The sequence below is a fragment of the Triturus cristatus genome, chromosome 4_1, assembly GCF_964204655.1.
Source record: "Triturus cristatus chromosome 4_1, aTriCri1.1, whole genome shotgun sequence".
NCBI classification, from domain to species: Eukaryota; Metazoa; Chordata; class Amphibia; order Caudata; family Salamandridae; genus Triturus; species Triturus cristatus.
Genome location: NC_140585.1, coordinates 796,594,966 through 796,607,967, shown reverse-complemented (window position 1 = coordinate 796,607,967; position 13,002 = coordinate 796,594,966). Strand labels below are relative to the sequence as shown.

Sequence of the window (13,002 nt, the reverse complement as noted above, 5' to 3'; positions counted from 1 at the left end):
CAAAAAGTGGCACTCATTTGAATTACATGTGGCCCTGTAATTATGCCTTTGGTATTATTTCCTTGGTAGGAAAGGGGTAGCAGATACAACATTTATAAATCGTATTTAGAATGGTGGTAGACCATTTAGAAGCACAATACTTTTAGGTTTCATCTGAAGGTTGCGGAGAAAGGATTAATTACTTAAATCTGCTCTTGACAAAACAAGATTGGCAATGTGCTTAAACTTGCTGTGTGTTAGAATTGCCAAAGTTTGTTTTTTAATAAGATATCAACAAAAAGCCATCTTGAAAAACTAAAGTTGATGAGCGGACTGGCCCAATACACAGAATGAAATGAGAACTAGGATAAAGGCTGCAGAAAACATTAAATTAAGTGCATTACCCCCAGGTCAATAAAGAGGGGTTTTGGAAATTTATTCTATCATAAAAACGTACAATAGCATTTAAAAAAAAAAAAATAAAAAAATCAGCCAAAATAGAATATACACTGTCAGCAAGGCTTCTAGACATTTACAGCGCCTTTGTACAATAGCTAAACAAAACACAGAACGTTGCTGACGCCTATACCTTTCAGCTTACAAGGGAACAACCTGCAGAAAGGTGTGTAGGTTGGAATGATCCGCAGTAAAACTCCCAAGGCCACTTAGAAAGCAGCCAATGGAAGAACACTACAGTAGGGTCTTGAGTTATAGCAGATGTTTCAGTACAATTAATTTTCATAACACATCAACATATTGCTACACGGCTTACATAAGGAATACCGATGAGAGGTCAATTAGGTATGCATTTATCCTGGTTTTAGGAGAAGTACAGTACATGGTTCAACATTATAAACAATGCAGTGCTTTCATAGTCCTACATTTATTTATTTTTTATTCTATAGGAGTAAACAGATTATTAACACAAAGGAATTTGTAGGACTTTTTTTTTTTAATTGTGTAAAATCGGACGAAAATCAAAGTTGCCCTTATCACAATGGAAACTGCTGGCTGGTATTGTCAACACGGAGGTCTGAAGTAAAGAGGAACCTCACAGGAACCTTGAACTATGACGTCTGTGTACCTTTAATAAATATCTGTTTTGCTACATTAAAACGTCCATCTTTTATCGACATATATTAAATGGAATCCTATTTCAATGGGTTGCCTTTTCCTCCTTATTGTGGCCAGACTCTTTTCCCTTGTCCTTTCTCATTTAGTGAGCAGTACACTTTCCAGTTGTGAATGAAATCATAAAATAGTACACAAGTAGCTGGACCGTGAGCTGGCTTCTTTTCTAAAATATAAAATAAGGTAGGTTTGCTGTACATCACGAAAGTCATCTGGGTTATGCTTTTCAACTTCAATAAGCCACTGTTCTTAATTTGTAACATTTCTACATTCACGTATTTACACAAGTCTGATGCATGAAGTCTTGCATCAGTTTAGGTGCCAGAATACTGTGCAACTCCGCAAAAAAACAACTGAGAACGGAAGCGGAACACTTCAAGGCCCTAGAGGCATTCCACACTGCTTCACGCAGGAGGCCCCTTTCCACACTGAATTGTTGTTGTTACTTGGGCGTGGAAATGCCCCCGGTTAGCACTCGTGAGTTTCCAACACAGACTGACGTACACTTGTTTCTACGCAGCTCCGTTTCCTTTTCACACAGCTTGACCAATGATCTGAGAATTATATTCCGCAGTCTCCATCCGCAAAATATAGGGAATGATACTGTCGATCTGCACATTCCCGATCAGTCCAGCAAAGAACAACTCTTCTGTGATGGTTGCACTCATCAGCCTGAGTGCTGGCAATCGGAGAAGAAGCCGTGACAACCTATGAAAATAAAAGAACGTGAGAAGTCATTGGGAGAACAATATATACAAATAACTATAAATGAATCAGCACCATGATGAGATAGAGATGTTTTTCTGGCTATTGTTTTATTGAGCAAGGTGCAGGACACCAAACTCATGTCCACGACTTCGGAGTGAGGATAAAAGCAAATGCAGAACAGACTCTGGGAAAACAAAATAATGTGCATGGGAATAACATAAGAGATTTTACAAGCTCAGCTTGAAGGTGCTTGGAATAGCTCTGCCTCTCTTCTTCCCCCACTTTAAAGACCATCAACAACCGACCTGGGACCAAGGCCTGAGTCTGAGTAAAGCAATAATGTAGAGAGGCAGGAGCAATGGTAGAGTGGGAGAGGGTGGTGGGAGCAAGTAATCGCCACTGAGCGGTGGGAGCAACGGGGAGGAGTGAGGGAGAAGCACCAGCAGAGGAACTTTTGGGAAGAGGGCAGGGTGGTGGTTAAAAAAAGCAAAGAAGGATAGGGGGGATAGGGAGATGAGGGGGGGGGGGGGGAGCAGCATATGAAGTAGAGAGCAAAAAACACACATGCACTCCTATGAATTACCTAAAGAAAAAAAAAAAGTGGTTCCCTGATGGGGAGCCGTGGAACATTACAAGTGATTTAAACAAATTAATGGTAATGAAGCTACATTCCAGGGAAAGGACCACCCCAGTTTAGACCCAGCCATATGCAAATCAGTTTTGACCCTGTTACTTATGGGAATGGTCCAGCCCAAACTGCTGCTTAGAACGTGATGGATTCAACCCAGATCTGTGACTGGGGGCGAGTGTCTGACAAGTTTCAGCACTCTGTCCTTCATCTCCTTTTTTTTGCTTTGTTCGCCCTAACTTGGCAGTGTATGCCCAGACGTGGGTCCCTTGCTCACTTTGCCACTGGATTCAAGCTAGCCTGGCTGATGAGGTGTTACCCTGAAACCGGTCCAAGGATGCTTGTTTCTGGTCCAGAGAAGACCTGGCTTGGCAGTTGGGGATGGACTGTTCCCATGAGGCCCAGGGTAAAGACTGATTTGCATATAGCTGGAAATGAACTGGGGTGGCGAAGTGAGCTGAAGAACGATGATAAATTAAACCCAGATCTGTGACTGGGGGTGAGTGTCTGAAAAGTTTCAGCAATCCATCCATCATCTCCTTGTGTTTGCCAGGAGTTTGAAATGAGCATGTTACTGTATCTGGAGCCGGTGGAGCTGCCTGTGGTGTGCTGTGATATGAGTTCTGTGTGAGAGTTTGAAGATGAATTTGGCTGTTGATTTCTGGATCATTAGCAGTCTTCTGAGATGCTTGGTGACCCAGGTGTAGAGGATGATCCCATAGTGCAACTTGCTGTGACTAAGGAGCGAATTAAAGATTTATTAGTGTTTCTTGGGAGCCATTTAAAGATTTTTCTCAGCATCTTCAGGGTGTGGAAGCAGTAATGGCGTTGACTAGTGGGGTCGCATCCAGTTTGCTGTCAATGTTGATTCCGAGATTTCCTGGTGTGGGTCGGCGTTCGGCCGGTCACCATTTGGAGTCCCATGGTGTGGTGTTGTTGCCGAAGAGCACTACTTCTGTCTTGTCGATGTTGAGTCTTTCATCCAGTTAGCGACTTTGTCATGCAGACGTGGACTTGTTTCTTATGTTGGGGTTTTAGCCAACAGGGAAGTATGGGTTGCGTGTCGTCGGTGTAGGAAAAGATGTTGATGTTGTGTGCACAGATGATGTTGGCCAGAGGGATCATGTATGCATTTAAGAGAGAGGGACTCCATGATGAACCTTGAGGCACTTTGCAGATGTGTGTGGGCTTCTGAGGAGTAAGATGCCAGGTGGACAGCTTGTGTTCTATTTGTTAAGAAGAAGCACATCCAGCTGAGAGCAGGTCGTTAGATGGCAATCTCATGCAGGCGCCTGATGAGTATGGGGTGCAAGACCATGCACATGCTGGACAGAGGACAGGAAGAACGAGGGCTGCAGTGTCTCCTTTGTCAAGGACCATGCGGATGTCGTCTGTGGTGGCGACAAGTTCAGTTTCTGTTCTGTGGTTGGGCCAGAATCTGGAATGCGTGTCTTCAAGGAGCTGGTGGTTGTTGAGGTGGTTGGTGAAGCAACCGTTGATTTGTTTCTCTAAGACTTTTGCCAGGTATGACAGGAGGAAGATGGTTCTGCACTTGGAAAGCATAGCTGGGTTAGCAGATTTCTTAAGCACAGGCATGGCCGCGGCATGTTTCCAGGTGTCCAGGAATGTGAGTCGATGGAGGCGATGAGGATGGGTGTTAAAACTTTGCTGATTGGTAGGAGTCCTTTAGTGAATGTGTGGTGGGGTCAGGGTCAGATGGGGTCCCCAAGTAGATCTGCGTGGTAGCAGTAATTTCGACGGTGGGCCATGAGGTCCGGGTTCACTCTTCAGCCATGATGGGAAGTTGAGTTGCAATAATGACGGGGTCCGTTGAGGGTCGAAGTTGCTGTATATGGAGGTGATTTTGATACAGAAGGATTCAGAGCTCGTTGCAAAGGTCTTGTGAGGGGCTGATGTTACCGGAGGTGACAGGAGGTGCAGTGAAATCTGTTAGTGCTGGCGTCGATGTAACGTGCAAGAGCTATGCGGTTGGTGTTCTGTATCTGTGGTGGTAGGATTTTAGGGATGATTTGAAGATGTCTTCATCTGCGATGTTCTGACTTCTCCATTTGCGCTCCAGCTGCCTGTAGTGGCGTTTCGTCGGTCTGAGTTCATCTGTCCACCAGCTAGTCTGGCCACTGGGTTGTGCTTGAGGGGAGCAGGCTGTTGGCGCATGCAGTGATCCAGCTGTTGAGGTTCTTGATGGCTTTTGGTAAGTTGCTGGTATGCTCTAGCTGGTGCGCGCACAGGGCGGAAGCCCACTTCTCTTCTGTGATGCTTTTCCAGCACTGGCGAGAGGTTGCAGTGTTGGTAGGTCTGTGGTAGTGCAGGATGGTATGCTCAAACTGATGGTGGGACCTGCCCTGATCATAGATGCCAAAATGGCAATCCCCAATTTTAGGAAAGAACAACTTTGAGGAGGAACAGAAGATTGCAAATCTGACACAAAAAGGCAAAATACAGATGGTGCTAACTGGAATCCCCACTTAAAACATTCTTCATTGAGATTTAAAAAGCCAATCTGAATACCTGAGCTCCCAATATGGCTTTTTAATAATATAATGTTGCTTTCACCATCACCAACTAATACTTTTTTATACTACCTAAGTTTACATTGAATTAATTTTAACTATACAGTATACAAGTCAGGAAAAAACAGTGTACTGTCTGTGGCTAAAACATACATAGTAATTATTCAGATTAACTAGATTGAGTGATTTACTGACTTTTTGTGCATGTTCTATGGCACCAACAACAAATCCTGATACTGTTTAGCGATTACTGCCTTCACTTCGTGTAGGTCAGTGTTTCTACAGTGAAACCGATTTTTTCAGCAGACTGCATGGACTATGTACTATGAATGCAGTCGATGTCTGCTTCTGGACACCTGCTGCAAATCGAAAAAAATGCAGGTACTTTTGAGCTTTCTCTACCACACCCTTTTTCAACACCTTGCGTTATACCTCACTTTGGTTCCTAAGGATAACATTCATTTGTGTGTTTAAAGTTGATGGCATCCAAAATAAATTTCAAACTGTTTCGAACTTTGGTGGTTCATTAACCACTTGCTTCAATTTTATTTGTCCCAATAGCTTGGGGTTATTGTGTAAAGACGAAATTACTAGAGGAACTGATCTTGGAGGGCCCCAGAATGTAAAATGTGTGGACTTTTACAGATTCAGCCCCTTTAAATTTGATATATCTTGGACATGTGAAAACATATGTTCTTTTAATCAAACTTACTGCTACTTAACCACTAGTCATGCAAAAGATAATCCCTTATGCAGTATAAAAAAAATTCTAACTTAACTGTCTCCAGTTATGTGCGTTCACGTGCACCATGGCTTCAGTTGACAAAATACTATATTTGCGTGCAGTTGCAGGGTTTGCAACCAGCGGTCATTTAGATTTCTTCAAGTTGGTAGATTTACAAAGGTGTAGGATGTGGCTGATAGGATCTAAATTATCTGAATAAGCAGGCCGTCGACAGACACTTCATGAGCCGAAGCAGGTTTAACAAATCCCCTTCAAACAAACCCTAGAGTTAAAATGTGACACGTGACCCAAGGACAACACAAAAAACACTGAAAAAATGCACATTGAAACTGAAAATTTTAATTTTCAATTTGCATTTTTACGGTGTATTTTATCATATTTCCAAGTAGAAGTGTGTGCACAACATGATTAATGCACCCTGATTTAAGTATTATGTTCACTCTATTTTTTTCTGGGTCGTCCTTTGGATTTGGTTCACCCGCACCGGGTTGTCATGGGTTTGTCGATGGCCAGCTCGTCTGGCACAGAATTTCGCTTGTTTCATGGATGTCGCATTTGATTGCTTATCGCGTTGATGTATTTAGTTTTTTTTACTACAGCTGATTCAGATTACATATCCGTACACACCGTAAGTCCAGTGCTCGTCTTTGGTAATTTTTCCACTATGTTTTTGTCCCCGTTTGTCTGATACTCGTAACTGACCAGCATGGGGTATATTTATGGTCATGGTGTAGACGCAGATGCCCTTTTACTAAGCATTCATTATTTCATTAACCACGTTTTTCACACACAAAGCATGAGTCCTGTGGCTATATTGTTTACAGTATGTCCTGGTTTTGGCTCTCATGAGCCAGTATTAACACGTTGTATGTTACACACATGGGATTAGCATAATCAAGTGCCTAACTGTTTATGTTTGAAGATATGAAGTTATTGTTGGTTACTGGCAAGACTTTTTTCATATTCTAGCTACCCCTGACAAAGGTTTTTTTTGCCATGGTTACCTTGGATGAATTGTGAATTTCGACATGTTGCAGAAATAAGCCTGGATGGCCATTTCTCATGCATTTGAATATGGGAATCCAGATTCCTCTACATTAATTAATAAACCATTTAGGAAAGAAGAATTTAAAAGAAAGTATTACTATGGATTAAATTGGGCTCATGCTTTTTGATTGTATTGGCTTATGCCTGAAGGTTGTGTATCTTGGGTCTGATGCACCTATGTGCACCAGCTAGTTCTGAAAGGATCTAAAACCATCCTATAGTCTTCTGCCTCCGATGTATCAGGTTGATAAAATCGCAGCTAAGTGAGAACTTTGACAACTGTGGCAGGGCCACAGTACAACAACTTCCAGGGTGGAAGTATCTTTCAGTCTTAAATACTGGTGAGTGGGACTGAAACCCAGCCAAGCGTTAATGTGTTTATTAAGAACAAGTTTCTTTACTTCAGTAAAGCTTGTCCTAACTGCAGATTCCTCACCTTCTGAAAATCCCTAAGCGCCAGAAGGGGTCACAAAGATTTGTAGCATAGCCCCTACATGCCGGTATGTGGTGGAGCTCCGCTCTTCATCAACTTGGTTACATCCAGAAAGTGACAGTTGAAACCACATATAATCGCCACCAAAACGTGTTGATGTCAGTTTCTTTCTTGATGCAGATCTTAAATACCAATTAACCACACCACTGTTCCGTAGGTCTCTAATTTGGGATCTTTTTAAACAGAAAAGAGACCATTCCACAGAACGGGGAGGTAGGAGGGTGGTGAAGAATCTGCGGATAGATAAAGTATCCACCAGAAAAAGCGTTCGCAAAGGTAAGAAACTTGGTCTTTTGAACGGATATTTCTAACTGAAGATTCCTCATATTTAGAAGATACCAAAGCAGTGCCTCCATGAGTATTGGGTCTGTGAGATAGCTCAGACCAAAATGTCCCGCAGGACTCAAATACACAAAATGTCTTTCTGCCATACTTGGCTGTCAAGGGAAGACTGCTTCATAAACATGTACACAGGTGCCCACATTGTGGCCAGACAAATATCAAGGTCAGGCACTCCACATGCCAATGCAGTGGTAGCAGCCTTGGTCCTGATGGACACCTTCTGGAAGCTACTTTTTGGCCAGGGCATAGCAGACCATAATGCAGAGGACAATTCACATGGACAAAGTCTTTTTCTGTACTGCCTTGTCTTTATTCCAGCAGAGAATCCCACAAAGAGCTGATCATCTACCCAATGGTCTTTGGTGCGAACAGTGGAAAAACAAAGCGCTCTCTTGGGAGTCCACTTAATGTAACCGCTCATACTCTCTCAAGAGGTGAGGTGGAAAAAAAACATCAGAATGGTGACTGACTTTGTAAAAGGGAGTCAAAACGTTTGGTAGAAAGGCCACTCTAGTCCCCAGCACCAGTTTGCCCTGAAAAAAGGTGGTGTAGGGCGGCTGGACTGAAAGTTTCTGAAGCTCACCGATACGAGGTTCTGAAGCTATTGTGTCGAGAAAGGAAGCATAGAGGAAGCATAGAGGGCAGCTATGCATTGGCTAAAAAGGGGTGCACATGAGAAAACTAAGGATCAAATTCAGATCCTAATTGGTATAATGAAGGGTTTAGGGAGCTACATATGAGGTAAGCCTTAAAAAAAAAAAAATACAAATCGAATCACAAGTGATTTGAACAGCAGCAGCTGGTCCAGTAAACGCAAACAGGCAAAAAGGGCCAACAAATAACCTTTAACAGTGCCCACTGCTGGGCCAAAAACAAAACAAACATTTGATAGTTTGGCCTGCAATAAGTCTGTATTACAAGTGCCAAACCAAGCCACAAATCGGTCCCAGAGTCCAGCATAAACAGACCAAGGAGGCTATGGTTCAAAGGATGTCATCCACAAAAAGGTCAAATCCAGTAAACTGGCGCTGCTCAAACTTGACGCATTGAGGTGAAGGTTGGGCAGGCCCGGGTGCAAGACCTTACCCTCCTACTGGAACAGAAGTTCCTCCAGAAGCGGCAGCCTGATTGGAGGACAGATTCTCATGCCTAGACGTTCCGGGTACCTCACTCGCTTGGCCCAATACGAGACCCCTAGGATGACTTGGGACAGGTCGTTCCTGATCTTCAGAACTCAGGGCAGGAAAGATAGCGACGGGAAGGCATACACGAGTCCTGAGCTCCACTCTAGCCAGAATGCATCTCAGAGGGACAGCCTTCTTTGGAGCTCCAGCATGCAAAAATACTGGCACTGAAGTTCTCAGCAGCGAAAAGAAAATTGAGCCAGGGCTCTCTCCATTGTTGGAAGACACCCTGCATCATTTTCATGTGTAACTGCCATTCATGGCCCGCTAGGAGTTGCCGGCTGAGTCTTTCTGTCCTGGCGTTTAAAGATCCTGCCAGGTGCTGCGTGATCTGGGAAATGCCCTGAGAGTTCCAGAGGCGCAGGGCCTCCTGGCGCAGGGCCTAGGTCCCCACTCAGCCCTGTTTGTTTCAATAGCACATAGCGTGGTGTTGTCCTTGAGGAAATTAATCTGCATCCCCTTGATGGATGGCAGGAAGGCTTTTAACACCAACCGAATGACACGCAACTCAAGCAGGTTGATATGGATACGGGTCTCCACCGGAGACCAGAGTTCGCTGATCTCTGCCTTTCCAAGATGACCCCACTCCCTAACCCAGAGGTGATCATTCTCTCACCACCATCAGCTCTGGGGGAGTAGAGGGGTCTACTGCAGACTCAATTGTAGTTGAGCAGCTAACACTGAATATCTTTTGCGATCTCCTCTAAATCGTGAATGGAATCTGACAGATTCCCTTGGTGCGGACTCCATTGACACTTCAGACCTCACTGCAGAGCCCACATGTGGCATTGTTGACAAGCAAGAGGCCAATTGGCTAAGAAGCCTCAGAACCCCCCTCACTAAGACCCAGGACTGAGGCTGGAACATTGGGATCATGGCCAGAATATCCTGGACTCACTTCCCGGAGGAAAGGCAAGATAATGCACGATATCCAGGATGGCTTCGTTTAACCTGTTGCATGCCTCTGTCGGGCAACGGCCATCACGCACACTACCTCCGTAGTGCTGCGCACGTCTGTTGGCCGACGCAACCCCGCCCTCTGATCAGAGGTGCCGCACCGCGGCGGAAATAAAGGGTTAAAGAAAGCCTTAGAAGAGTTGTCAGGTGTGACATTGGAATATTTATAGTGAACCCCAACAATGTCAGGAGGTTTGCTATCCTCTCGAGGTGGTCCACAAATTACTGTGGCCTTCAGTAGCCAGTAGCAGAGGTAGGAGAAGGCTCACATACCAGACCTCAGAAGGTATGCTGCGACCACCGCAATCACCTTCGTGAACAACCAAGGGGCACTGCTGAGACTGAAGAGAATCATGGGAAATGGAAAATGCTCTTGGCCCACCTTAAACTCCAAGAAGTGCCTTCAGGGTGGGAACATGGAAATAGGTGTCCTGCATGTCCAATGCCACAATCCAGTCTCCTAGATCCAAGGCAGAGAGAACCTGGGCCAGAGAGAGCATCTTGAGTTTGTCCTTCTAAAGAAAGAAATTGAGTGGTCGGAGGTCAAAAATAGGACGAAGACCTCTTCCCTTCTACAGCACTAGGAAATAGCAGGTGTAACATCTTGTTTTCTGAGACTGGCACTCTCTCTATGGCTCCTCTGAATAAAAAAGTCTGCACTTCGTTCAGCAAAATGACAAGTGGACCTTCAGAAACAGCTCTTATCTGAGTGGAAGGTGTGGTGGGTTGAAAAGAAATGGCAGGCTGAAGCCCCGTTGAACTCCCTGCAGGACCAACCTGTTGGATTTTAATTGTCTGCCACCCTTGGAGGAAATGACTAATCCTGCTTCCAACCGGGTGCTTAGGTCAAATTAAAGCGGCTTGGAGGCTGCTGCTGGAGTGCCAGTTAGCTATACGTGTGCGCCTGAACACTGACCCCCTGAACCATGACACAAGAAAGGATGAGGTTCATTTTGCTGGGGGTCGGGGGCCTAGTTGTCTGTACACAAAACACCTGACAAGGTTTCGAAAGGAGCGAAATTGTTGGGAATACGGCCATCCATGCATAGAGAGACCGAGGGAGCGTTTCATCTATGTGTTTTCTTCAAAGCACTGTAGTGCAGAATCAGGCTTTTCGACAAAATAGCGAGACCCCGCCAAAATGCATTTTCATGAGTGATACCTGAACTTCACCCAAGAAGACAATGGATCTCATTCATGCATGGCGCTGGAGCCCACGCTAGTCCCGACTGCTCGGGCTAACCAGTCAGTAGTGTCAAGTTCTGATGGACAAGTTACTTACCTTCAGTAACGCCATATCTGATAGGGACATTATCTAGCCGCTGATTGCTTACCTGTGAACTTCACAGACATCAGACTGGATCCTAAAGATTTTTCTTGCCCCTGTGTGCCGGTAGGTGGCACCAGTCGACTCCATGTGACGTAGTCAGTGTAGTCTCAGTCATCGTGACATCCACTACCTCGGCGCCCTGACGTTAGTACTTTTCACGACTTTCCACTCTCGAAGCGCAGAGCCATGAAGTTGACTGACAATGGTGTGTTTAGACAACTAGGGTCCTGAAGGGGTGCACCCTTACATGAACTGATCCTCAGGGAGGATGGTTTGGTCGGTAAAGAATATGCAGCTAGATCATGTCTCTACCAGATAAGGTGTTACCAAAGGTAAGTAACTTGTCCATCTGATAGAGACATCTAGCCACAGATTCCTTACCTGCAAACAGATACCCAAGGAATACCATCCTCGAAGGAGGGACTGCGGAAAAGTTTCAACCAGAAAGTCCTGTAGAGGCCTTCCCTGACGCTAGAGAGCTGTGGTGGCTGTCTTAGCTCTGGTAGAATGAACTTTAAGTCCTTCAGGAGGCTGTTTCGTTGCCAGAGCGTAATAGATTTTAATGCAGAGTATAACCCATTAGGATATGGTCCTCTTCTACACAGCACATCCCTTCTTTGCTTCAACGTACCCCACAAAGTGTTGGTCATCCACCCGGAACTCATTGGTGTGGTTAATGTAGAACGATAAAACTCTTTTTGGGTCCAGACAGTGAAGATGTTCTTTACCTTCCTTAGAAGGATGTGCAAAACCATAGAAGACTGGCAAGGTGACAGGCTGCCCTAGGTGGAAAGAGGTCACCACTTTAGGCAAAAAAAGAGACCCTAGTGCGGAGCACCACCTTGTTTGGGAAGACGGTCAGGTAAGGAGCCTGAGAAGACAGTGCCAGCAACTCACCCTTCCTCCTGGCAGAAGTTATTGCCACTAAATGGCTGTCTTGATGGTGAACAGTCGGAGGGAGCAACTGTGCAGTGGCACAAAAGGTGCACACATTAGATAAGTGAGGACTAAGTTAAGAAGCCTTGACAAAAGGAGAGGGGGAAACAAATGTGTAAGCCTCTTGAGAAATCTAATTATAATAGGAGACTTGAATAGTGACGGTTGGTCTAGCAACCGTAGAAAGGGCCGAAAGGTAACGCTTTAAAGTGCCCAGAGCAGAGCCCTGCTGAGCAGGTGTTATGATGAAAAGGAGGATGTCAGAAAGGAAGGCAGACACAGGGTCAATAAACTGCTCTGTACAATATTTACAAAGTTTTGCCATCAGCAGGCGTATATCGACTTAGTGGAGGGACACTGGCTGCCAGAATAACTTTGCATACTTCGGGAGGAAGGTCAAATGCTGTAAACTATCGCAGCTCAATCTTCACGCAAGGAGGCAGAGGGTTGACAGGTTCGGGTGGAGGACCCTCCCCTGCTGCTGCAACAGAAGATCATCCCAAAGGGGCTGCAGAAGCTTGGGATACCAAACTCTCCATGCCCAGTCCAGAGCCACAAGAATGACTTGTGCCTGGTCTCTCCTGATCTTCTTGAGCACTCTGGACAGGAGTGGTATGAGGGGAAAGGCGTATTGGAGGCCAGAGCTCCACTTGAGATGAAAAGTGTCGCTGAGAAAGATCCGCCTTTGAAATTCCAACACGCAAAACTGCTTACATTGCGCGTTATCGACGGAGGTGAAAAAATCTAACCAAGTCTCTCCTTCCTCTGACAAGAGTCCTTGCGCCACTTCCAGATGAAAACGCCACTCGTGATCCGCTAGGCACCAACGGCTCAGTCTGCCCTGGCATTCAGGGAACCGGCCAAGTGTTGTACCACCAGGGATATGCTCTGCTATTCCAGCAAAGTCCAGAGGCGAAGGGCCTCCTGATAGAGGGTCTACAACCCCACCTTGCCTTGTTTGTTGTAGTACTACATGGCGGTGGTGTTGTTC

At 45.2% G+C, this 13,002-nt stretch overlaps 1 protein-coding gene across 4 annotated transcripts in view; it reads right to left on the bottom strand.

Moving 5' to 3' along the window:
• Positions 1-370: 370 nt before the first annotated feature.
• Positions 371-13,002, bottom strand: part of NR2C1 (nuclear receptor subfamily 2 group C member 1) — a 358,243-nt gene continuing 345,611 nt past the window's right edge. For all 4 annotated transcript variants that reach the window (XM_085653389.1, XM_085653391.1, XM_085653392.1 and 1 more), the window contains one exon: positions 371-1,818. In XM_085653389.1, the coding sequence (XP_085509515.1) occupies positions 1,644-1,818 (175 nt within the window). In that variant the 3' untranslated portion in view covers positions 371-1,643. The remainder of the gene's footprint in view (positions 1,819-13,002) is intronic.